Below are 27,756 nucleotides of genomic sequence, written 5' to 3' on the forward strand. Positions count from 1 at the left end.
TTTGCACTCTTCATTGCAAAAAAAAGTTATAACAGAGACCAGGTTTATTGACTAGTTAACTCTCACTGTCTAAAATACTACTCTAAGCATTTAGTCCATTTAGAACAAATATATAGATACTGAAAAACAAATGCATCTTCAGTAAAACTCACTTTTAATGACAGCATCTGATTTGAACATCTGCTACAGTGACGGAATAATCAGAGATACAAAGCTCTCTTTTAAAGTGCTTTTAATAAAGTTGTGTTCCAGACAACTGTCAGTTTTGGCAGCAACTGGATAGCCAGCTAACACATCCACCTCATGTTTCTTGTCATCTTCAACCACTATATTCTGTGCATGCATAAATGTGATCCAAACCTCTCTAAAATCTCCCAAAAGGCCTTAAACAATCCTATCTAGGTTCCATGCAGCTTCTTCCTGGAAAAGGAAGATTTACTACACAGTTACAAGGTCGAAAGCAGTAACTTTTCTTTCTTCAGAGTTAAAATCAATGTTCTGGTTAATAAAAAATGCCACTAAATACACTGCTTTATGACTGAATGCTACGAAGTTAGAAGGAAAGTTAAAAGAAAATATGATGGCACCCCTTTGGTTTGCCTTTGTCAATCAAAAGTAAAACAAGTCCTTGCTAGTGTCCTAGAGAGCAGTATAAATGTTGATGTATTACACTGTACTAGTCCCCCTTCATATACAATGCACGGATAAGTTTATGCTTACAATCCCTCTATAAGGTAAGAAAAATGTATTTATACTTTACAGAAAGTACCTATTGTCTTGGCCAAAGTTAGCAAGACATCAGTGGCAGAACACAAAAAGACTGCCTGTACACAGCAAACATCTGCCTTGAACACAACGTTATGTCAAGAGAGATAAAAACTAACAGCCTGGGCTGCACATATGCAGGTGACGTGCTGCCTGCCTATGTCTACAGCTCCCTCTTCATCTATGTAGAGAAATGTGCAGCAATTACTCTTGCTTCTAGGCAACTCTGTAAAAGGTATCCAAACAGAAAGAGAGCAGCAGAATTTGCCCGTTTCAGCTTCATTTGCTGCAAAACCAGACGCTCCCTGTCCCCTTGGGGAAGAGGCAGCAAGCAAGGAGAAGCACACTACAACTTCACAGGTCACTTGTTGGTGATGCAGACTAACAGGTCACAAGATAACACCAGTTTTGTGATACTCTCAAATCACCCCACTCTGAACAAAAGGCTCCCTATATTCCATCCCTCCATTTATTTCTATGCTGAAAAGGACTAAAAGTCAGGAGCAGTCCTGAAGAAGAAACATCTACCTAGAGAAATACCAGAAAGTACAGCAAATTTGATTTGCAGTATTCAGTTATAAGGAGGCAAACCGAGAGCTCTAAACACTTGAGTCCACGAAATGGCTGTTCTGCAAGAATTTAAAATGGCACAGGCCTTTTATACATATCAAAAACAAACAGTAGCTTCTGCTATCTGAAGAAGGAGTGGAAAGGAAGTTAAAAGCAGAGGTCATCTACGGAGCAGGAACAGAGCAAGCAATGTCTCTTCCCATAGGGCTTTTGGTTCTCACCCTCCTCAGAAAAAGTAAACTATGAAGGATGAAATGCAAGATGTTGCAGCTTTTTTCCAAATAAAGTTTTTGAGTTACCCATAAATAGAGAGGCAGGCCAAAACTCCTCAACAATTTAACAGAATAAATTTATTTTTCTGAGTTACAATACCAGTCATTTAGTATCTGAAAGCTATATTTGTGTCAATTTCAGTTGTTAATTCTCTGAACTTCTAATCTCATTATTTCTGCAGCTCCAACTGCCATTTCTACCCTCATGATCTTCAAAATCCCCCAAGTACAGACAGCCCACTGACCCTCGAGGCAAGGGTTCTGCTCCCTGGAGCACACAGGACAAAGTGCTGACCACAGTACCTAGCTCTTAATCTATCCTGGTTTTGCTGTTACACAGCGAGGAACATGTTATAAATAAGAAACTAAAAAAAGCAAATTGTAAGTCTCTCCAAATATATTAATTTTACTTATTACATTGTGATCAACTAGAGTATCAGCCTCCGTACAATTTTAACATCCAACATGAAAAAAAGCTCATTACACCTCTAAGATTAAACTAGGATTATAAATTCATCACTAATTGTAATTACAAGATACATGAAATATTTTGATTTTTGCATTAGAGCATTTTAAGAAAAAGGTATTAACTTCCATGAACACCATAGATTTTCGCCTTTTTCGAAATACCTGTATGGCCCACATAGCATAGAAACCACAAAAAACTGAAAAAAAGTAACATATATTAAGATATTTAGACTGCAGAACCATAAGATTCAGCACAAACCACCACACCACCAGAGAGCCTGTGCAACAGGGATCCTGGGCCCTATGCTGAGCAGGCTAGGCTACCTGTGAGATGGGTCACTGTGCTCTCTTGGAGGTACCCTGTCTAAGTGGTGCTCAGAGAAGCCAGCAATTAGCTACTGTTCCTTCATGCTGGAACCAAACCTTGGTTGGTTTGTTTTTATTAATTTACATCTGAAACAATCCAAGTTTCACTGAACACGGGAAGAAACTCATTTCCTCAAAGTCCCTTGTAGGGAAGAGACTCTCAGAACACAGCTAGACAAATTACACACACATAGAGCTGACATGTTAATGACTACACCTACATTTTCGTGGGACCTTGCAGCATTGCTCCCATTCTATAGATAGAGGGGAAAAAAAAGACATGAAATGGCACATGAAACAGTAAAAAAAATTAGGTTTAAGGCTATTGGAGGTTGGGGAGAGGAAATATTTCAAGCTTTTTACTCCTTACAGCAGAGCTACAAAGCCTGTTGATACCAACAGTATACACTGCATTCAGTTGCAACTTTGAGTACTGAACATTTTTAAAAATTTAAAACCCACTCAGTTCACACACAAAGAAACATCCTATGTAATCATCTGTCAAAAATTCAGTTTTAGTTTTGCTCAGCATTATCATTAAAGAAATTTGCATTACAGCCATTTCTCCTATCCAAAGCTCATTGCCTAATTTTAAACCAGCTTTCTTTTCTGCTATACTATCACTTTCATTCAAGTTTTAGAAGAAATAAAAAAACAGAAGGAATTTTCATTCCTTTCAATACACCCCCTTCCTAAGAACTGCCCATCTTGCTGGCTAAGCGAACCTCGTGGAACAGTCTGCAATCACATGAATAAAACTTCAAAAATGCAGTTAAAACCCATGGGGCAACCAGAAATTAGGCAAGAGCAGAATTATAAGTCTTTGATATCACAAATTGAGAAAGAAAATAATATTTTCAGGTATACATTCAAAACATTCTTCAGGACACCAGTAAAAATACTCATCCATAATTAACATCATCCACCATGTAGAAGCACCTGAACACTTACAGTACTACTGCCCTTTTATTCTTAAGGGATAAGGATATTTCACCACCTTCTGTAGACTACTGTAGGCATAATTTTAGCAAAAGAAAGAGTGATCCAACCTCTCTTCCCCATCTGACAAGAGATAAAGCAGGATTTCTCCTTAGAATAGTTCACACCAGAGGCAGGGGAGTACCATGAAATCCCTTGGATGGTTAAAGCGGGCTTTGTGGAACCTACTTCCTGCAGCCGACTTAACAGAGACAGAACACACCACGCTACTGGGAGGCAGCAGCACACCTTACCAACATCTGACAAACTGGGATGCCTTTTATCTGGCACGTATTTAACACAACTGATCCACTTCAGGGTAACTAAGCACCAGCTAACCACATGGAAAAATACTTTAAACCAAATACATCTATCATCAAACAGATGATGGACTTAAGACAGGACCCAGAATCAGACCAGGCCTACTTTCATCAGTAAGAAAACACAAACAGTCCAAAGGAGACCACTGCCCAGTTAGACACGACCTGACAAGTCTCCAGGTGCATGGGAGTATCCACCACATGCACCACACTCCCCACGCCAGACTGCTGCTTTAGCGAGCTGTCTCAGTGACAAAAACTTAAGCACTATTCAAAACAAATTAATAAAAATACATCAGTAATGAGAAAGTTTCACCAACAGCAGTTCTCTGAAGTACAAATGGGAAGCTGCCCTCCTCGCCCTGCCTGTGCCCAGCGGGAGCTCCCACCACCAGCAGGACCAACACACACCACACGCCCCCAGAGCGGGCAGCTAAATCCCTTCAGCTCCAGCACTGCCACAGTAAATATGAACATGTGATGAAGTCTAACCATGGGAAAACTTCTAAATACAAGATAGCAAATAGCAACACAAATAACTGAGTACACCAGGCAGGTTTGGGTCTGTTACAATAAGATCAATCTAGTCTCTAGTGAAACCCTTTTCATCCCTAATAGGTAGTCATGCTACCTATTTTGGTAGTTACCTGAAGCATTGATTCACTGCTTTCATGTACTGCTTTCATACAACAAAATGCTGTTTTCCGAGTACTACATACTAACAAAATCATTTACCAAATGAGAAACCTCCACTAAAAATGGCTTCTTTTTCAGCAATAAGCTCTTCCACTCACTATCTTTGGCTCTTTGGTACAACGAACCAAATAAATTCTGTAAGTCAATGGATGTAACAAAAAGCATTTGTAACAATCTGTTTTAACTTAAACCTAAAAAAGCATGAGCAATTTCATTAAAGATTGAAAAAACACTAACAACATCTGTTATTTCCCAAAAATTTCTCATTTGAACTATTACCCACAACCTTTAAACAGGATTTCACCTCTTCTCAAGTGGTAGCTGTGGTCAGTGAGAACTCTGACACCTCAGATAAACAAGCATTCCTCTCCGGTCTTCCTAGACACAGGTGCCTGTAACTGCAAAATCCTGAGTGCACAAAGCACTCACCCTTGCTGCCAGCACTACAGCAGGAGAGCTCCTGCAGGGTGATGTGCTGCAGGACACGGGAGGAGACTCCTGGGCACTTCCTTGGAGCACAGTCTCACTGAGGCACCTTCAGCCAATGAGGGAGGTCAAATATCCAGAAGGTTCCTGCTCCTACTGCACCGATGGACTGCCCTCTTGTCAGCAACATCAGCAGCATGCACAAATGAAAACTGAGCAGGAGAAGCACTGCTTAGAGAAGCACAGGGGAAGCAGAGAATTAGAATGGTACTGGAGGTCACCTGTGCAGCCCAGCACCAGTGAGGAAGGGAAACTGGCAGTAGGAGAAGGAAGGCTGAGTATCCTGCTGGTGTAGGAGAGAGCACACATCCCACCCAGATACAGCAGGGATGGTGGCACACCACCAAATTCTGCAACTTCTGACAGTCACTGGTATTGTTGCCTCATTGCTTGCTTCTCTTAAAAAGATGGAATTTCAAAGCCACAAGAACAACACACAAAAAATAGTAAAAATTGCTGTAAAACTTTCCTCTTTTTTTTGGTTCTAACAAACTCGAAGAGAAAGATTTAAGGGAAACAGCAGGAAGGTGGTGTCAGACACTGGCAGAGACTGGTGCCTGTTGTTTGCACTTCTCTGGAAGAAAAAAACAAGCAAAAGCTCTGAGAACAGCATGTTGTGATTTAGCTAAGAGAACAAATCAGGTCAACTAGCAATCACACACCATGGGAGGAAGAAAAGCAAAACCCTACCACTCTTAGGGTAATTCACTGGAGATCCCATTGTCACGGCTTCACTATTTTGTACCTCAATTATTATATATGTTGCAAGTATAAGAAACAGAGAGAAAATACAAGAAATACAGTATTAATGTATAATCTAATAATAAACAACCAGACTCTTGTGAACTTTACACATTTCTGTTCTCCTGTTTAAAAGCAAACAATACCAAAAACTGAAACTCATGATATAGCAAAACTAGCATGATTAATCCAGCTGCCAATCTTTGTATCATCTGCAATCATCTTCAGATTTAACAAAATTACATATTTGAAAAAATGAAACAAGTTTTTAAGAGGTATGTAATAATAAACAATAGGAATTTAGGACATTTATACTTAAAAGCAGCTGAAATATTTGTGTAAGTTTAGCTTGTTTATGAGACTGCTTTGTGAGATGCAGGGCCCTAACAGCAACATTAGTATTCCTAATGATAAAAGAGTTCACTGAGAAAATGGTTTGTGTATATATAAAAATGTGTACATTCAGGACATACAAAACTGCTGCTTCCTTAATAGTAACCACTTGTATGTTCTGGATATGGTAGCATGTATGAAGCAAGCAAAATACAAAATACCACCTAACAAGGAAGACCAACATGACATTTGCTTTTCAGTTTGAATACTGGTGTAACTCCTCTTAAGCAGTATTTGTATCACAATCATTTAATAATACAATTTAATTACAAAGAGACAATATGCAATCTGATTGTATAAGTAAATTCAATAAGCAATGAACTTCAGAAAAGCAAACTGAGGCCATAACATGTACAGCAAAGTGCTTTTTAAATCTCATTTAAAAATTCTAAACCTGCATCTTCAGGAATTACTTCTATTTGAATCCTACTTGTAACTTTGAAATATTAAAATCCCACTCCTCATAATGAGCCTTCATAAGGCTAAGAACACAAGTACTGTAAGAATTGTTCCACTTTATTCAAAATTAAAGCTTGTGGAGTGGGACTAAGACTACTGAAACTAAACCATGACATTAATAGTCAAGAAGTTTCTAAAACATGTATCAAAGACACAGCAACCACACTACCAAACAGCCACCAGCTCAAGAAATAACTAAATTGCCAAAAAACCCTGAAAAAACCCAAAGAAAAACCCTAGTAATACCAAGAAAACCACTCTTTATAATCACTGCTACCATAGTTAAAACAAAAAAAATTACTTTACAAAACTAATCACACTCCTTAGACCACTCTTGACTATTCCACAGATGTTAAAGTGGTAAGTATTGAAAATGTGTGGATTTTATTTTCAATTGCTTTATAACAAAAATATCAACTTCTTAAAGGACACTAAGAATACTAAGAATAATCTAAGAAACAGAAAAGGCTTTAACATCTTTGAGAGGCAAAGTAATTACAAGAGGGAATCAGGATACACACTAAAATTGGCTAAAGTACTGTTGCAAAATTAAGGACAGAACTGTGGAACCCTATGAGAACATACCATTAACTAGAAAAAAACAGTATTTACCAAATACAACTATGGATTGTACAGGTTGGATTAGTCTAAGCCACAGGAGAAAAAAAAAGAAGTATTACAAATCAAGTATTACTTGAAGCATCATCCAAGTTTGTCTCCATAGAACCAAGAGGCCAAAGAGTCCGATGGTGGAGAACGGAAATGGAAACACCTCTGCTGTTCAATCTCAATTATCTGGTGCATCAGAGTCCCACAGTGGGAAGACCAGGATCTAAATTATACTGTTTCAGATTTGCAGGACTTATTAAACTCATATATGTATTTGTAAGATTACTTTCTAATTTTCTGCCTTTCAGCATATAGTTCAGAAGTTTGTTTACATATTAAAAAAAACCAAAACAATCCACCAAAAGTTACAGATGCAAGACAGTGTTTGAAGCGTGTACATGCTTTCAGTTCAAGGTATTTACAAAATAAAATAGCTAAAAGTCTTGGGGTGTGTGATATCACACAACAGATTTTCCTAAAAGCATCAGGATTTCCTTTATTCCTCAAAAAAAAAAAAAATCTCTTACAGGTATAGATCTATTAGAAGTCCATAGAAATGGAATCTAGTACTCCTCAATCCCCCAAATAACTATGGTCAGGCTTAATTTCCTGTAAAAGGCACTCTGGAGTTTCTTACTACCATCCCCACGTCTTAAAATACAAAGTTCAGAGTGCTTTGTTCTTAAGGCCATTATAAAGAAAGCATTGCAGCCTTAAGTTTCCACCTACGTAAAACTGCAGATATGATGAGGCAAGATACATTGCTTAATGCTCCTGCTGCCACTTCTCAGCAAGCAGAGGCGGTCCTAGGAAATACCAACCTTCTTCTCCATGACATCCAGTTTCACATAAAAGCTCCAGTAAATTAACTTTCCTACTCTGAAGTGATGTGTAGTCACTCAACAATCACTAGCTGTCCCTCTAAATCCTTGGAGGACAGCAGTCTGCTTCAGAGCCTTTCCAGCTAAAGCTATTGAGCACAAGGCAGGTAATTTTTCTTAATTGTGTATTTGAAAAATATACTTAGCACTAAATGTTTAATTGAAGCTTGAAGCAATAATAATCTATGGTGAGATTTGAAGTTTATGATCCATTAAATTCATAAAAGAGAAAAATATATTCAAACATTATAAACTTGAATGCTCTGCTGGCAGACAGACCATCAGATCACTGAAAGCTGTGGGTGAGCTGCCTGGAGTTCTGAAGCACCTGGTCAGCTTTCACCAGCAACTGCTTCAGCCGTTTTCATTTATTCAACCACTTCAGCAGTTGCTTTACTCAGAACTACTGAAGAGCAACCGACTGCTTGGAAAGCAGGAAAGCCTGGCTTTCTCTTCCACATGATGAACACAGAGGACTGGTGACTGGATTTCATCTATTAACTCCAAATTTTGCAAGGCTCTGGCAAGTGACCAGAAGTAATTTACTCATTTCAGAAACTACAGACAATTCTCCTTTATCTGGTTTAAACGCAAAGCACATTTGTATATATATGTACTATGTACATAGCACAATTAGAATTAACTTTATTTAACTAACAAAGTTAGCTAAAAGCTGTCTAAAGCATGGGGAATTTTGTTACTTAAACATTAAGAATCTAAGGAGTGTAACTCCTTAAATAAATGCATATAGATGTGTCCCCTCATGCCTAGCAAGACTATGATCAAATTAGACCAATTAGAATCAACTTTTCTTTAGGAAAAATAATTAAGCACAAATGCAAAATAAAATTAAAAACAATTATTTAATCAGGGTTTCCTGCTCACTGATTTAAGTCATGATTAATAATATAGTCACTCTGATTTCAGTCAATCCCTCCAGCATGGACCCATCCCGAAGAGTCGCACAGTCCCAGTCTTCCCCCAGCATCTTCAGCATGTCCAACTTCACTTAAGACCTTCTGCTCCCTTTTTCCAGGACTAAATTTTAGGTGAATTAAGGCTTACAAGCAGTCATGTTCCTGCCACCTACCACATCCTCTCCAGGAATAGCCTAGGTGCCAAGATTTTTCTGCTGGTATATACCATTGCTCTGCTCAGGAATGAAAAAAGGAGTAAGACCTCCTGAGAGAAGGTGCCTGGGAAGGAAGCAGACCCTTACCTCCCATCCCAAACAAAGCATTCCAATAACAATGGAGACAAGATGATGGGAAATGTAGGATCCAAAATACCTTCTGATGCTCACTAATGCTTCCCTACTCCTAGCAAACTTTGCCCTTAAGTACTGAACATAAAGTGCAGTACTTGTTTCTTGTTATTTTCAGCAACTATTAGAAGTTTTCCACTTGCAGCACCTAAAAAATTGGGTTACATTATGGTGGCCAGTTTCTGTTTAACTGCTCTCCAACGATCACAACTGAAGTACCGGCATTGTCAACAGAAACTCTGACCACTCTTCTTCCTCTACCCACCTTCATACCCACTCAGAGCAATCTGGCAACCCAAATTTCCCTTTTTCTCTTTTATAGCTGAAACATACCAAGCCAAACCAAAAGAAGTTCATAAAGCTTTTCTTCCTCCCACTTGTGTGCTTTTATGCTTATTAGCTACAATTAGGAACTACTCTACTGCATAAAAACAATTTACTAACTTCGACATTTTTTCTTGTGAAAAAAAGCTCAGCATGGAAGCAAAATTTTCATATGGGAGTAAATGGATTGGGAGCAAGAACTACTTCAAAACACAACCTTATACCAGTAACACAAAAAGCATAAAGGATTATTTAAGCCTGTCATATTTCCATAATCTCAATTCTTAAGGTAGCAAAGTTCTATAGAACTAACTTTGATCATGATGCACATATATATGTTATTGTTTCCCAGCAGTCACAACAGTATTTTGCAATCATTTAGGATTATCAGGCTCTAAGAAAATCCAAAGAAATGTCAATACTAACTAGAGACTACAGTTATTTCTAATGAGCAAGCTTACTTCGGCTTGGAGGAGAAAAAAATTAATTGCTGAAAGAAAAAAGCAAACAAGAAAAAAAAAAAGAGCGGGGGGGGGAAAAAAGAATGAGAGAAATAGCAAGTTTTTTACTTGAATGAAAATAAAAATAAACATCCTGTCCCTATGTCGATTCCCTCTCCATTTAAAATGGAATAAGTTAATGGGAAATTCCATTCCAGGCAGAGTAAAACAGAATTAAAACAAAACAGTTGGCCAAGAACTAATTTACTCTATTTGCTACAGCACTTGTGTTTTAAAAAACCAGATTCAAAAAAAGGATTTGTATTAAAAAAGGTTTCCTTTCCCATTTCTCATTTGGACATGCTACAAGATCTCCAAAGAATTTGGCATAACCATCAGCTCACTACGAGAATCACATCTTCAACTAAACCAGCAATAATATCACAAGCTAGAATTTGTGTGCATCACTGGCACAACATCAATCTCAGACAACACCTGCTCATGCTACAGCCAGCCTAAATAACCTTTTATGATTGCTGTGCTCATTCTGAGTAAAAATATGCCATCATTTTTAAATACAAAAAGTGTTCCTGTTCTTCTCTGGCCCCATATAAACTAGCCAAATCCATAAAATTTTTAATCTACAGTTGAATGATAAAAGCCAACAAACTTACTGAGAACTTCCTGTTAAAGCAAAGTAGCTGAGCTTTTGCACTATGTGCAAACAACAGAAAACAACAACCCTGGAAGTTTAATAAGATTCAGGTTGCTTTCATGTTCATGGACTAATATATTGTACGCAGCATACAGATGCAACCTGGCATCTAGAAGCATTTTCTAGACTGGAAACTTAAGGAGGAAATAAACTGTACCTTTGTGCTCAGACACATAACTACCATCACATTTTAGGTAACAATAAATACAAACAATACACATTTATCAAATTTTAGGAAAAAAATCACCAACAAAATGTGCTACTCATACAATATAAGCTCTTCAAAGACTGTCAATACATGGCATAAGTTTATTTACCATTTTGCCATCATATACAAATTCGGGATGAAATTTGAAAACTGAAATTTGTATTCCTGTTGTGTTAATTCGAAGTTCTATTTGGCATTCCATTTTGCTTTTAGCCAACAGCACACATAAAAAATAACTTACAAAGCATTATGCTTAACTACCAGACACTGCAGCACCACCCACCCAGTGAGCCAACCATGTCCTAAAGCAGCATGTCTATAATGTGAAGGGAAGGGATTCTGCCCCTCTACTCCACTCTACTGAGACCCCACCTGGAGAGCAATGAAGGACACAGACCTGCTGGAAGAACCCAGACAAAGGCCACAAAGATGATCAGAGGGCTGGAGCATCTCTGCTATGGAGACAGGCTAAGAGAGTCGGTGGTGCTCAGCCTGGAGAAGGCTCCAGGAAGACCATACAGGACCTTCCAGTACCTAAAAGGGGCCTATAAGAAAGTTGGACAGAGACTTTTTACAAGAGCATGAAGGGACAGGATAAGGGACAACAACTTTAAATAGATACAGAGTAGATTTAGATTAGTTATTAGAAATAAATTATTTACTTTGGGGGTGGTGAGGCTCTGGAACAGGCTGACCCTCCAGTAGCTGTGGAGATGAGTGTGCCACATGCCTGGAAGTGTTCGAGGCCAAGCTGAATGGGGCTTTGAGCTACCTGGTCTAGAAGGAGGTGTCCTTGCCCATAGCAGGGAGCTGGAACTAGATGATCTTTACAGTCCCTTCCAATGCAAGACAACCTATGGAATCTCTTCTGACTCTGCCTTGTCAGCATTGGCCTGAACATTCTCCATTTACAAAACAGCACTCTGCAGGTATGTGCTTTAATATTTTTAGTTACAGACACAAAGCAGACAAAAGTAAAGAAACTTCAAACAGGAAATGGCTTGACTGCAATTATGTGAGCGATGGCAGAAGATTCAGTCACACAACCACACATACAGTATGCAAAATAATACTGCATAACAGTCCTCCTAAATTCCTGATAACATCTACTGCAGGGCTCTTAAGTGACCACATATACCACACGTAAGTTATGGGAATATAAAACAACTGACAGAACGACAGACATTTACAAGCTACACTAAAATGCAAACAAGAGATAGTTCTTATACAGTAAAAGTGTACAGCTGCAACTGTATTCAAGTCCATCCCAGTCTTTTCATTTCAAAACCTCAAAACAAAAAATCAAATCAATACAGCAAAGCCATGAGGCCACTCTAGATCAAGATATAGAAGATAGCATCCAATGGAAAATGTTGCTGCAACGTTGCAGCACATTTTAAAAGATTAAAATATTTTTAAATTATTATTTCCTCTAATTTCACCCATACTTCCCAAGTAGTCTCTTGATATTGACAAGATATTGCCAGTTTTTTAAAATGTGTTTGTGCAATTGTCATATATGCTAGAGCTTTTATTTTTTGCTTTTTTCCTATTAAGAGATTCCGAAAATACTTTTAGAACTTCCTAAATCAACGTGCAGATGGTTTCTGCTCTTAATAAACCAGAATCTTCAAATGCCCATGTGAGACATGTGAGCTGATACCAGACCTTCATAGTTGAGGTCAGATCAACCACAGCACACTTGGTACACTCCATGAAGGTCTGCACTTCCAAAGGCAACAGGGACATAACTCTCACAGGAGACAACCAAAGGGATTTAACCCAAAACAAGAAGGCCAAGCTGGGAAAGAAGCTCTGCACAAGTGCCAAATGCGCTGTATGGTAAATATTACCCACTCAAAACTGGCACCAGCAGCAATGCAGCTGGGATCCAGTGCAGGCTGGCAGCCTTGTGCACTGCTCCAAAACTCACAAGCCCCAGGTATCACAAGTTTAGAATTGATGACAGCCCAGGCTCCCATAAACACACTGTACTGCAAATACTCCTTGCTTATTAGTTTGATCTGGCATCAGTCTTTCACATATATAAGCCAATGCCTATGAACATACTAATATATTTATATTTCAGGGCCTACTGATTTCTGGCAAGCTACTTCTTTGTAAACCATATATAAAGTAAGATGCCTTGATAACATCTCACAAACATGAATGCAAAACATGAACCCAAGCACGGCAGCTTATGCTTATTTTCAAAGAGAGCTACCTAGTGAGGACACACAATTTAAACACAACCAAGGAACACTATAAAAATACAACACATTATAGTACCAAACAAACACCAAGGTATTGATTACTTTTAACCCATAATCTGTATTAGAGGATGCAAATTACAGTACCTGGAAAAATCCAACAGCCTGAGTTGTAAGAAAGAAAAATGTAAAGAGCATATAAAAATGAGCTTCACAAAAAATATTTTTCTTGTCTCAACAGAGCTACTCATGGACCACCATTTTTTGTTAAAATAAATAGATAGATAATTTATATTGCAATAATAATTTCAAATTTAAATGGCAGGTATTTGAAATACATCCAAAAATATCCTACATATACATATTATCTGTATGCATATTCCTAACAAGAGCTGCAACAGTGAAAATACCTGCTCTCAATAAACTTAAAACTATGAATTTGGCTGCTGATGGTTTTTCTAACAGCTTTGGTTTCCCAGAGAAGACGAGCACAAAATGCCTGCCACTTTACTCAGCATCTTTAACATATACCATAATTCCTTCCCAGGTATTTTCTAGAGCATTTCATGTCAATCTACCTGCAGGAGCGTGTGCAAAAGTGACACAGAGTGATACAAGTCTGACAACTACTGGTGTGGAAAATGGAGAAACCAGACTGCATTATACATTTTAAGGACGTCGAATCCCTGTTACTAAGTCCCTATATTGCTTATCAACCAAATAAAAAACCCAAGAAAACCCAAAAAGCAAGCAAGCAAGCAACCACAGGAAGACCTAAAAAACAAAGACTCTCCATCTTCGCAACTATTTCTATTTTAAGTTAGCAAGTTTCCTGCTTGGGCGATGACGTTCTGCAGAAGCTACATGGTATTCATTAATCTGGGGCAAATCAATTAAAATTATACAACTGCTCAATATGCAAGCATTTGTGCATAAAAGTTCTCCTCCGCCACTAACCGGCGTTCGGCAAGTAGTTATTTTAGCTAAAAGCGCCGAACAACTCACTAGCTGTAAAACTGCTACATCTTGTGGCAACACAACACAAGGAGGAAAAGCAGACAATACCCGAAAGGGAACAGCGAAGGGACTTGTTTGCTCATAACCTTCATACAGATATTCCCTGCAAACACCCACAACACCCTGCTGTCGCTGTCGGTGTAACACAAGAGGGGAGGAGCAGGGGAGGGAGGAGAAAAATATTATCATCGAAGGCGTGATGGAGGACAGGAGAAAGTTGCAGTCATTCCGTGGCGGCCGCAAGGCGCCCTGTCACTTCTGGCCGCAAAACCGGCCGCCCCTGAGGGCGCTTTCCCCACGGGGACGAACCTCCGGTGTCGGCCCCTCTCTTCCCACCTCCATGATGCCAAAAGTGCCCAACTCCCTCCAGCAACAGCGGCTGCATCCTCCGGCGCAGCACTTCTACTCAGCCGCTGGCGGAGGGGAGCCTATTTCGGGGAGGACGCGGCGAGCGGCCGCCCGAGGAGACGCGAGCGGCTGCGGCAGGCGGACGGCCCGGGGCCGGAGGGAGCACGGCGGGTTCCCCTGCGCGGCCCGGCGCGGGGGGTAACAACGAGGCGCCGCCGCGCCGACGAGCGGGCGGGGGCGGCGGGGCCCCGCTCGCCCAGCGACCGAGGTTCCGCTCGCCACCACCGGGCCCGGCGCTGACCCCGCGCCGCCGCCGGGGGCACCGGCCTCTCCCGCCGCCGCTTCCCAGCGGCCCGGGACCGGCCTCCGGCGGCGGCGGCCGGGCCCCTCCCCAAGGGCCGGGCCCCCCGCGCAGCCCCGCGGCGCGCTGGTTACCTTCCTTGGGCGGCTTGCCGGGCGGCGCGCCGTGCAGCTGGGAGGCCGTCGCCGCCGCGGAGCAGCCCTGCAGGCTCGGTGGGGACGTGGAGAGCCGGGACCAAGATGGCGGCCCCTCCAAACTTCCACTGCTACTTTGGACACTCATCAAGCTACTTTCCTGGAGCCCGGCAGCCGCCGGGGGCGGCGGGGAAGGCGGCGCGGCGGGGGGACACCCAGCGCCGCGCTCATGGCCGGGGGGCCGGCCCGACACCGGCGCGGGGAGGCCGCCGGCTGGGAGCGAGCTCCGGAGGCAGGCGGGGCGCGAGAGAGACGGGGCGCGGGGCCAGCGCAACCTGCCCGCACCTCTGCACTGCGTCGCCGCCGCCGAGCAGCCGCCTGTGTCTGAGGCCAACCTTCCCCGCCGCCGCCGCCGCTGCCGCCGGGGAGGGGAGGGGAGGGCGCAGGCGGGGAGGGGTCATGCGCAAACACGATCGCGAGCCGAGCGAGCGCCGCGCTCCGCCGGCGCCCAGCCGAGCCCCGCCGAGCCGGAGCCGCCCAGGGGCGGCCGGCGGGAGCGGCGTCGGCCGCGCACGCACCTGCCCCCAGCCTCACCGCGCCGCGCGGCCCGAGCTCGCCGGCTGCTCCCGCCTCCGGGCTCCGACCCGGGCCGGTTCGCAGCCGCCCGCCGGCTGACCCTTCTCCCCGTGCACGCCCGTCCCGCGGCGATACCTCCCTGCCTTGCTCAAGCGCGCACCTTCCGCGCCGCAGGCGGCCTTCTGGCCGCCGCGGCCCGGCCGGAGCTAGCTCCCCTGAGGCCGCGGCGCTCCCCTCCGTCTCGGTTTCCCCGGCGGCACGGTCCGCCCGTGCCGCCGCGCCTTCCCCCGCGCCCCGCCGCCACGGCCATGGTTGTGTCGGGGCGGGGCGGCGGGGGCGGGAGCGGCGGCGGAGACGGAGACGGTACGCGCGGTGCCGGGGCCGGGGCCGGGGCCGCGCCGCCCCGACACCTCCCCGGCGTGCGGCCGCGCGGGGCCAGCCCAGCCCGCTGCCGGAGTGCGGGCGGCAGCGGCGGCGCTGAGCCGGCGCTTCCCAGCGCGATCCAGGTGAATGTTGTTCAGGCAGCATCGCCGGGAGCTCTCGGGCGCCTGCCGCTTCTCGGCGTTCCTTTTTCCGGACAGGATGGTGTGCCAGCAGAGACTCGGCGGCACTCGGGAGAAGCTGATGTCCCGAGGGAGAAGGCTTTAGCTGCTTCGCTGAGGAGCGGGAGCTCCCATCGGATGAACTGGAAGTCGGGCAGGAGCCATTTACCAGGCCCACCACCTCACCCGCTTCAACCGCCAGGCTGGGGCTCCCAGGTGGGCACCAACAGCGACCTGGCAAATTTCAAAACGTCTCTCTTTGCCTTGAGTTTAGAGACTAAAGTGCAAACTTCGCCGAATTTTTCCGTTTCTTCTTCCTTGAAATTAACATAATAGTGACCGAGAATGTGAGATATATGGAAAATCACTTCTGAAACAAAGCCTTTTAATTTGCCAGTGCAACTGGTAAATATATTTTTTTATATTTATATATATAACAGGGATAACAATGAGTTTGATTACTTACAAAAAATCAACGGGTTGTGGATATATTGCATTTTATGCATATGAAGAATATATCCATCATTCAGGCATGGCACTTATTTTGTGGTTGCTGTGTGGAGACATCCTGTCCATCTACTAACCTACTTTCCCTTCTATTTGAGAATGACAGGAATAGATTACTAATGTTGGATTGCAGTTCTCTGCACAACACACATATTACTAATTCTGTCTCTTCCTTTTAAAGTGACATCTGTGAAATTATCTAAGATCTTCACCTCCCACAAGTATACAGCATAGCTGGAAGTTTCTTTACAGTTTGGTATTAACTAAAAGTAAAAATTAGTATGTTTGCTTGCTAAACAAGTCTGTTCCAGGGCATATATCTAGTTATATATATATATATATATATTTAAGAGAGGTGATATGGTATTTCAGCAAGGACTTGCTTTTAATAAGGACTTGATCCTAAAGACTTCTCAGACTTTACATAAGCAAATTACATCAGGAAATTTCCAATACTTGGGAATGAAGTAGAACAGTGCTAGTTCACTCTGACTGCAGTATTAATACTTAGCAGCTGGTATAGAATATTCTTGCTAGGTACATAATCCCACAATCCATGATAGCATAAGTGAACATGCACCTTGTTTCCTGATTAATATATCCTGCTGCAGCATGCTTCTTTCAAAATCTGCTAAGTAAAAAGCAGTAAGTGAAAGAAATTAAGAAATTGTCTCTTTGTTTATAGCTCTTTGCATCCACTTCATACAAACCCTTGCTATCCTTACAAAACCATGCATAAGCAAGCATTCTTTCTTCCAGTTTTGCTTACTAACTGTTGCCTACAAATCATTCTACTGACACAGTTAAGACTTCTTGTTTAAATAAAGCATTATTTGCCTTGATTAAGGTAACAGGACATCATGCAGAAGATCCCGTTCTTTATTTCCTCTATCAGACATGCAGATTAAATATTATAAAAATGCTGAAGTGTCTTTTATATTTTCAAATATTGATGCTATGAAATATAATCAGACCTTTGCCATCTCATAATGTGTTAGACAACACCTCATCGAGAGACCAGGAGTAAGTGGGCATGCACTACAGGACTTCCCAGCAGAGCACAGTACCTGCTGCAAAGTATGGGTTGAGTCTGCATTTTGTAACATAGTAGAGCTGTATCTCTTGGTTTCATGAATTGTTGATGTAGAGATTGAAAGCAGAGTGTAAATTATATAGATCATCTCCAGATGAAACAACATACATAACTTCAAGAATACATGGAGCTGGGTATATTCCTCTCTTTAGTTTACAGAAAACCTACTTTCCTACTGAGTTAGAGCTGACACTTTTTTTAAAATACCCTTTTATTTGTAAAGCCCCATTGCTTCAGTGTTATGAATTTAATACTATCATGGCAGGAGAGAAACCTTCCTCAGTACCTTTCAGAAATTTCAAATTTCAAAAGACTTCCCTTATCAAATAGCATCGTAAATGTACATAATGCTTTTCCTTGAATGCCCTGTGTTTCTTCTGCAGTAAAACTTTATGATCCAGTGGCCAGAGAAATGGCCTTTTTCTCACAGTGGTGAACAGTCAGTCAGCATCACCTGCCCAAAATATTAAATACTAAATCCAACTCAAATAGTACTAAGTATTACTAATTATTTTTTTAAAATACAATAAGTATTAAATCTTTCTCTTTGCCTTCTAGTTTTTAGGAACAGAATAGTCTGCTATCAAGGTTTATGTGACCACTGCATACCATTAACATCAGGCATAACTTGAGGTAGTAGATAGAGGGAATCAACTTTCAGTGGGATTGCTCTGGATAACAATGAATAAGGTGCCACACACCTACCTATAAGGGAAAACTTGACTCCAGGTGAAGTCCCAGGAAACTCATTTAGTTTTGCTAATTCCTAAGGAAGAAGACCTCAAAACTCAGAACAGAAAGGAGTGAAAAGTGTGTGTGCTGTTTTTCTCATAAGAATGTGTCAAATGAAAGTTAGCAATGTTTATGGCAGTAGTAAGTGTTTAATTGAGGATAGTTGAAAAACAGAAAAGCATAAGGAATTTTTCTTATTCCAAAATCCTGAAAAGCATTAAAATTGTAAGAGCTTTCAAATTTGTCACTGGAATTATCAATGCAAGAAACTTTAATCACAGTAATTTCACAATCTCTAGGAAGTAAGAGAAGTTAACTGGCAAATAGCAAAGGAAGATGCTTAAAGAAAAAAAATTAATGGTCTGAATAGTGACAATTTTTGGAGACATCTACCTTGCATCTATAAAGATTACTGTGTGCTCAGGTCAAATGTCAATTACAAAATTTCCACATACATCCTTTAGAGAACAAAGAGACATCATTTCAAACATTACACAAAATGCAGAGTTTATCCCACATGTTCTTAAGGAAGTCTATGCTATGACTGTGGGACAAGTTACAGAGATATGGCAGTTCCTTCCCCGTTCTGAGATCTTCACCTTCATTGTTCATAGGCACCAAATACATTATGGTGTCCTCATGAAAGATTTGTATCTAATAACATCAAATATTGCATATTGTTAATAACTGCATATATTTACTTCTGTTTTTCCCACTAAAGTCAGTTTGCTATTAGCTGGCTTAGGTTTCATGCAAACAGCAGATACTGCAACACCGAGGCGTAGTGACTGACCACGCCAGGTAACTGATTATATAAATAGTGGATGTTTACACAGAGGTTCCAAATAAGACCATTTTTAAATTATGTCAGTAATTAGAAGGAAGGCCTCCAATTCAAGAGATGATTGGAAGAAGTAGAGGTAGAAGAGGAAATTGATTAAGCAGGCTGGTTCTTTTAGGAAAGAAAGTGAAGTGTTACAAGAAATGACAATATCCCTGAAAAGTAGTAAACTATATGCTGAACCATAGGCTTCCAAACTTAAATCAGCCTCTGTCAGCTACAAATCAGGGAAATGGCAGGAGTCAGAATTCATTAGGGTCTTTACCTCTGATGCTTTTGGCATCTATTTTACATGTAGCTTCTTCCATCTCCTTGGATTTGGCGCAAGACTGTAGAACAACCAAGACTTAGAATCCTTTGATTTATCTCCTCAATTATTTGTAAGGCCAGTGAAATGGAGGTTTCAAATTCTTTGTTAGTTCCTTTTCAGCCTAACACTAGATAATAGACCCATAGTAGTATTTTCTTAAAGCATAAGCTTTTACAGTATGCCTCACTGTGTATTTGCCAGTATTTATGAATTTTATACATAAAAATATGTACACACATGCACTCACCTACCCTATATATAGAAAGACCTACACACATCCTATAGCTATGCCAACACCAGCAGCCAATCTCATTTAACTAGCATAGTAGAAAAATATTCTTGAACTACATGGACATACTGGTATAGTACCTTGTGTATAAAATGCTGAAATCATTTCACCATCAAAATTATGTATTTCTGACATTTCTAGGTTAGATGTAATACAATATGCTGCAAAAACATAACAGAAAAAAATGTCTTCTGTCTTGGTGAGTGCTAGAAGTTTGTCCTTCCTTCTCCTAACACAGCTGAGCACATGTATGGACCCTCCCTGGATCAGACCAACATGCTCCTGGCCAGTCTGGGTTGGGATAATGACTAGAATCTTCCAGTCTGTGTTCTGTAGGTCAGAAGATTCAGAATGCAGTTTTGACACATTCAGAATACCATCTCAGATTGGAACAGCTTCTGCACCTGTTTCTCACAAAGCATTTCTATTTATAAGCAAATAGGAATGTTGCAATTGTACTAACATTTATTTTAAAGTTTAGTTAAAGTTTTCTAAAACTGGTTTAGTGCAATAACACTTTTATAGGAAAAGGTTATTTAGAATTCAAATCAGTTCTGAGGCTCACTGACTTAGAGCTGTATTCTTAAGCCATATAGTGCACTACATGCTTTACAATTTTTTTAATATGGCACTTGCTGGCAACTCTGAGTTGCAAGGTAACAAAAACATGCATAAATAATATACTAGAAAATATATCTCCTCTACCAGCTTATCAAAATGCAGAGAAGCTAGAAGGAAAACAATATTATCACATTAGGTCTACATTTAAGAACTAGACACAAACACTGTGTAAACACAGACCTATTTTTATCATTTATGTAATTGTCATAAACTGCATTTATTATACCTTTAATATCATCACCATTAGTCAGATCCAGTGATCCACCTCTGCTATAATGATTTTTGTTCCAAATCTTCAAGAAGCCTGCAAACAACTTCCTGTCAAAACAAACACAAAAATTAAACAGAATTTGGGGGATTCTTTTTGCCATGCAAATAATGTTCCTTTTGACTCCAGCTCTAGCTACTTTGATTATTAGCTACAATCCAGTCAGAATCAAGGACAGTTTTACCATCTTCTTGTTTATGTTATTTTAATAAAAAATAATTTGGTTTTAAATGTTCCCTGGTGAAGAAATTAAAAAAAATCTGGATGGATGCTACATTCATTTTCTTTCTCCCCATCTGTCTGTTTTCATTTTATTATATTACTTTTCTTCCCATGTCCCTTGCAATCTCCTTGTCTGCTCTTCCCTGCAATTTTCTTCTACACTCCGACTATTCCTTTTACAATGCTGCTCTCAGGTAAACAGGCCCCTCTTATCTGTCAGGTTTCCTCTCCATGTTTTTTAAGCTCATGCTTTCCCACATGTCTTTCATAGTTCTGTCTCACTCTTTACACCTTATATCTTCTTGCCTGAAGTATCTGTCTTGCCCGGAGCTTATTTTGTTGCCTTTGATTTTAAGCCATTAGAGACAGACAGTGTTTGCAGAGAGCTGTGTCTGTATATGGTTTCCAGTAGTAATGGGGCATGTCTTGATGCTTTTTTCAGGCAACAGGCAACCAGTTCAGGGTTGTTGGTTTGGTTTTTTTTTTTGTAATTGTTGAATAAAGCCTTCAGATTTTGGCCACAAAATACCAACAATAAGCCTGACAGATTATTAAATATTAGATGCTAAAATAACAGTCTTATAATTACAGATTCTCTGCCTCAGTTCCCTTCCAGCTCCAGATGAGCTGATCTGCTGCATCATTCTGCAATGCCCCCTGTGCTGGGAATAGGGAAGCTGCTTTGTTCCAGCTGTTCTGACACCCACTTAGTTCAGTGTTCTACCCCTTGTTCTGTCCAAGCACACCTCCAAAAAAAGATAACAGCCCCACAGTCAGCAGATTTGGAACAACCTTTTCTTCAGGGTACTGAGACAGTTGGGGAGATAAGAGGGGAAAGGCTGCTTTGCATATTTAGCTCATCAGTTAATGCTTTCTAATGAGACAAAGGTGGAAGATATGAATACGAAACTGATCACAAAACAATGAAGTTAATGATGCCAAAGAAAGCACAGAGTTACAGAAAAAGCATGGCTTTCCAAAAGTGGATTTTTCTTGGCTCGCGGAATGAACGGGTGGGAAGATCTTTTGGAAGAAATTCATAAGGAAGTAGGAGCACAGGAGAGCCAACAGTTACTGAAAGAAGTGTATTAAAGGCACAACAGCAGACTACCCTGATGTAAAGTAAGCACTGAAATAGAGCAGCAAGGCTTCATCAGGAGCTATTTGGTTAACTGAAAAACAGGAAGGAATCACTCAAAACAGTGAAAATAAGAACTGATTACCAAAAATGAGTTTAAAATAATAGTAAACTCACACAATGAACAAAGGATGAAGGCTTAGAGGCTATATGAGTTAATCTAGGAAAGGATTTAAGTAAAAGACTATCTAAGTAAAAGCACATAATGTGACACAAAGAATTCTGAAATATTCAAAGCTTATTTGCCTAATGTGTCTACAAAATATCTTAGCGTCAGACATGCAAAGCAATTAATTTCAACAAAAGACTAAGACATACAGACCAGAAAAGGGAAGGAATGTGTTAAGCAATATTAATAAATGCCACTTTCCAATCCTGCTGACTTAAACATGTAGTTCAGCAAGCAGTGGATAAAACCAGCCTCCCTGTATCCTCGTGTCTCCTGATCGCATTAGCCAGAGGAAAAAGTATGACTGAAATTTATGGCTGGAATATTCATAACATTCTTCTGTGAGTTTTCCAGTGCCTGATATCAGGGTTTCATTTACACTGAATTCCTTGTTGCCATGGAAGGCTCTCTATTTACCTGCTTATTTTCACAAAATCTTTAGAATTGTGGTATCTCTGAGACTACAATTACTTGGTCCGCTTCAGTTGGAGAGTAAGCAACAAGTTCAAAAGGCACGGTGTAGCCTGACAGGTCATATGTGGGATTGTATAAACTGTGTTTCCATAGGAAAATGTGCTAAAAATTACCCTGGAGCACTTAAAAGATAAAATAATCTCTGTATGATGATTCTGGGATGGGAGCAGGGGGAGGGTGTTCTGGAGGTGGTTTTTGTTTTGGTTTGGGTTTTTTGAGAATTAATGAAGCACAAGAGAGGTCCGAGCAGACTAGAAATTATGAAAATACTGCCTTAGGAAACAAAATGCCATTGGCCTCTCATAAATAACCATGCATCTCTGAAAGATACTGTCATAGGTTGTTAGGCAGTTAGTGTATAGGATGAAGAGAACAATATGCTTTGAAATGTAATCTTAGGATCATTATTGTGTCAAACCTCTCCAGTTTCCTTCCTAGAAAGGGCGGCAGGCCTACTGAATAAAAAGGAAGCTGTTAATGTGCTATCTGTACTTTAAAAAAGTCTTTAGTTGGGTCCTCTCTAATTTTGCCTGCAATACAAAAAATGGTGTAGACAAAGTCAAGTAACAGTTGATACAGAAGTAGTTAAATATTTCTCCCTAAAAATATTTATTTAATGGTTTTCTGACAGAATAAGATGGCACTGCAGTAACATCCTTCAGGGACTTCTCATGCATCCTATTCTACTCAATTTTTCATTGAACAGTTTGGAAAATAGAAAAGAGAGAAAGGGAGTAAACTTGTAAAATTTGCAAAAAGTCTGGAAGGGGGTTGCAAACACAGGTAAGCAGATCAGAACCAAAAATATTTAGATAATGTGAGAAACCACAACTGAAATAAGTTCATACCAGCAGACTAAAATAGAAAAAAAATAAGACAGAGTATATTAATATAACCTGATGATGCTTTAACAAGGTAACAGGATTGCAAAGAAGGAATGAATGTACAAGTGGATTTCAAACTAAATATGAGTCAATATGATGATGTTGCAGAAAGGTATTTCACATTCCAAGATGTGTTAGGAAGTGTGCAGTATGTGAGATGCAAGACCTAATTATTTTGCAATTTTCAGTGCTGCTGAGGTCTCAGCTGGAGCATTCTGTGCAATTTTGGGCAATGCATTCCAAGAACAATTTCAACAATTTGGATAGAGTTGAAATAAAGTCAACAAGAATGATATTTTGAGTATATGACTTACAAGGAAAGGTTGAAGAAATGAGGCTTTGCTTCTTCAGAAAAAGGAAGACTGGATGTAAAATGCATAAAAGGTTGCATACAGAAAGTCATGGTCAACAGATCTTTGTACACACCTGAATTATAACAACTGCTTAATTTGCATCAAAGATGAGTAGTCTAGATACAAAAAATGAAACAACAGCAACCAAAAAAAATTCCTTTTAACCTAAAGTCTAGATTAGATGGAATAGATTTATGAGGTTGTGGAATCCCCTTCATTTGTGGTTGTTAACAGCAGCCTATACAAACATCTGTCAGGGATGACCTAGTTACCCATTTCCTGCCACAACAGGGATAGACTGGACCTCTTTTTTTTCTCTTTTTTCTTTTTCTTTTTCTTTTTCTTTTTCTTTTTCTTTTTCTTTTTCTTTTTCTTTTTCTTTTTCTTTTTTTTTATTTTCCCCATTGTAATGATTTCATTACTGGAGAACCTGTTTCATTTAACTTGGTTGCTACAGATCAAGCAGGACAACTACTACAACTAGGCAGCCAAGGCCTTAGTGAAATAAAACAAACCTCCACATAACATAAAAATTCAGAAAATAGAAAATTATTAAGAAAGCTAGCTTTAGCACTTTTGATACATATATGTATTAAAAATTATTCCTTATTAATTACATTATTTTTTGAAATACAATTCTATTGTCCAAAACATACCCTTTACATCTATTAAGAGGTCAAATTGAGATTTTTAATTCCTTTAAAATAACCAGGGTACTAAAAGTTAGTATTATGTTAATTCTTAATGTCATTATTTAAAGTGAAGTAATATCAATGATTTTCATCAAGAAAGAAAAGTGAAATGTAAACTACAGAAAAACAACTCACAGAAAAACTGTGAATGAAGCTCTGTCAGCACCTCAGTGATACGATGGTATTATAAACATAACCTGCACAAGAGTGTTTCTCCTGTACTTAAGATGCTGTCATCAGAAACCTGTGTTTATCTGCAGTAGCTTTAGGTATCACTGTTACTGATACTTAGATAAAATCAAGCTATGCACATGCACAGACACACACAGTGTCAAGCTAGAGGTACAGTTGATCTGACGACACTTCCATCCCAAGAACTCATGCAATCCCTATTAAAGAAACCAAAATATCACTTATGTTGAAATCTTCATGACTACTATTAAACTTTTAAATTATTTCTAAGAGTTAATTTTTAAAAATACATGTTTCTTTTTCCATTTTTTTTTAACTATCAAGAAGGCCTCTTCCATTTTTCTAAGCATGAAAAAAAAAATCTGTTCCAAGATAACATTTTAAATTATTTATTTTACTTGCCTAAAACTCAAAAATGGTTATGTTTTCAGACCAAGCTTGTAGTTTACAAAATGTACATAGCAGAAGAACATTTTCAGTTGTTTTAAACTCACCAATCAAGAAAAGAATCCAACTCCTACTACTGGCCTGCAGTGGGATAAAAGGAAACAAGTCAGTAAACCAGAGACACCTGGTTCAAAATATGGGATGTGTGGTCAAAGGCTTTAACAGGTTCTATATTACCCAAAGCTCCATCAACCTTTCCAAAATATGTGAATTATTAGAACTACACTAAATGGTAATTGATCCAAGATCAATGTAATTCTTTCCCATTTCTGTAGATAGGTGTGTTTAATTCTCTGTGTATTTCCCAGACTCTGCTAGGTGAAAAAGAACTGTGAAAGAATTCACTAAACTAGCAAGACAAGAAAGCAAAATGCTACTGCTTCATTTGGTGTATAACATTCATAAGGCAACTGGGGAGATTAGCTTTAATTTCCAATCTTAACACGCAATTGCATGCTGGGTTTTTACAATGCAAATGCAGGAACACTGACACACCAATGACTTCCATTTTCTGGATCGGATTTTTGATTGTCCTGCATGCTGAAGTGTAGGATTTTCTCCCCCTTCCCAAGCTGGTTTAAAGCACAAAGAAAAGAGATGAACTACATAATGTAAGAATTAGCATAACTGTTTGGGTAATACTGAGAAGAAAGTACAATAGTTTGCCTGTAAAAGTAAGTTCATATGCATGCAAAAAATCAAATGTATACAGCTGTGCAGTTGCTACCTACAAAGTAAAACTCTGTGCTTATAAATATATGTTTTTGTGGCTGCAATGTATGTAGAATTGCTTCTTTTTAAACCAGCTCGAAGTGAAATTGAGTTTTAGGCCTTCCCATTTTTCCACCAATGTGGTATAATACTGCATGTAGAATGAATGGCATCATAAGGGGATTTTTTTGTATTTCATCTCTTTTTTTCACCAAATTGTATTCCTAGACTGTTCCCCGCAGCTGTTCATCTAATTCATCAGCAAGAACCATATTCAACAAGATTATACTGCTTTCATCTGTCCCCTTCAGAGAAGCAGAGGAAGAGCAAAAAAGTAGGAGAGGTAAGAATGCAGTAAGTGAGCCTACAGGAAAACACAAAATTCCCAGAGTCCTGCAACTCAGTTAAACCCTAGTTATAGGCAAAACATCACAAACTGCCCTTTGATGTGTTAATTGAAATTTAGCTTTCCACATAGTCCCATTTTCTTCTCAGCACAAGGGACACTAGCTGCTCTTGAGAAAGAAAAAAATTAAATGCCTGTCATATAGTTTTTCCTTGCTTACTTCAAGAACAAAGGGTTAAGACAGGCATTGAAAAAGCATCCAAGAGATTAGATAAACAAATAAAAACACTTATGTACATGTATATATGTGCACGATGATAAGACAATTCCTATACATCTTTCCTTCTCCCCTTGCTGCAGCACAGACAAAAGACAGTGTCAAGCCTATTAGGCCTCCTCCCTTTCTCTTCTGCTACAGCTTTCACTAGGCACAATGCTTATTAGTACCACAAGAAATAGGGATTTTTCAGTTCAAATGAATCACACATCCTGGGGTGTAATCAATGGCTAAATTAAAAAAAAAAAAGAAAAGGTCATAAGTTAAGGACTGAAACAGCAAGCAAACCCATAAAGGAATAGCAGATGTTAAACATGGCACAATATGTAGAGATGACGTTAACTCATACCTGCATCTTATCAAATAAGCTCAAAGATCAAACCAGACACGTTCATCTCTTGCTGATAATTTGCTCTATGGCAGTCCAGCAGTGTTTCACACAAGTAGTAACAATCACAACAAATAGAGATGGGAAAGAATTCTGCATGTCCTTCAGGCAATGCAGATTTTTCATTTTGTATTTTTCTTTTCTTGGTTCAGTATCAAACACTGAAGATTTGTAGTGGTGGATCTGCAGCCCAGTAGCTCTCAATACACTAGAGTATTCTTCAGTATGGTCTAGCTTTGCTGGTTTTTCTAGAAGGCAGAAGAGGTTTTTTTACTACATTCTCTCATTAGCCTTCTAATTCCCCAATTAGTATTAAAGAGGGTTGGGTTCATAATTCTTGCCCATTTTAGTAGGAAGCAATTACTGTCCACTAATAATAAATATTTATATTTGCAAAGTTGTTTTTTCTGTTATGTTACATCTTGACCTATAGCTGTTTATTTCACAAACAATCCATATTTGTAAAAGTCAGTATCAGTATGCAGATGCTGTAGCATATTTTGAGGATGTCCTGTTGCTGTCTGGATTGCTGTGCAATTTATATCCTCCATTATGACCTTATTTTGAGATATATTTCTCATCTATGCTATATTTCAATCCCCCTTTTTTGGATTGTCCCCTATTTGTTGGCCCTGTGCTGGTAATGAAGTGGCTCTAACTGAATGCTTTCAGTCTGGTCTAACAGATGTATGCCAGGATGAATCTAGTGTTACAGTTCA

The 27,756-nt window shown here is 39.9% G+C and overlaps 2 protein-coding genes across 6 annotated transcripts in view; both read right to left on the reverse strand.

Moving 5' to 3' along the window:
- The window catches only part of TLK1 (tousled like kinase 1), a 67,553-nt gene extending 52,202 nt beyond the window's left edge, over window positions 1-15,351 (reverse strand). The window contains exon 1 of one of the 3 annotated variants that reach the window (XM_021552450.4): window positions 15,311-15,351. Coding sequence is in view for 2 of the 3 variants with exons in the window: in XM_021552448.3 (XP_021408123.1) it covers window positions 14,966-15,113 (148 nt within the window). In the remaining variant the exon portion in view is untranslated. Of the gene's footprint in view, window positions 1-14,491; window positions 14,714-14,965 lie in introns of those variants that run through there. The other 2 variants (XM_021552448.3, XM_021552451.3) reach the window with 2 other exon arrangements.
- A 577-nt stretch (window positions 15,352-15,928) lies between these two features.
- METTL8 (methyltransferase 8, tRNA N3-cytidine) overlaps window positions 15,929-27,756 on the reverse strand; it is an 81,325-nt gene continuing 69,497 nt past the window's right edge. The window contains exons 12-13 of one of the 3 annotated variants that reach the window (XR_014956558.1): window positions 20,703-20,794; window positions 15,977-20,185 (exon numbers count right to left, since the gene is read on the reverse strand). Coding sequence is in view for 1 of the 3 variants with exons in the window: in XM_085584458.1 (XP_085440584.1) it covers window positions 20,772-20,794 (23 nt within the window). In the remaining 2 variants the exon portion in view is untranslated. Of the gene's footprint in view, window positions 27,286-27,756 lie in introns of all 3 variants that reach the window. The other 2 variants (XR_014956555.1, XM_085584458.1) reach the window with 2 other exon arrangements.

The sequence above is a fragment of the Lonchura striata genome, chromosome 7, assembly GCF_050655825.1.
Source record: "Lonchura striata isolate lonStrDom1 chromosome 7, ASM5065582v1, whole genome shotgun sequence".
Taxonomy (NCBI): domain Eukaryota; kingdom Metazoa; phylum Chordata; class Aves; order Passeriformes; family Estrildidae; genus Lonchura; species Lonchura striata.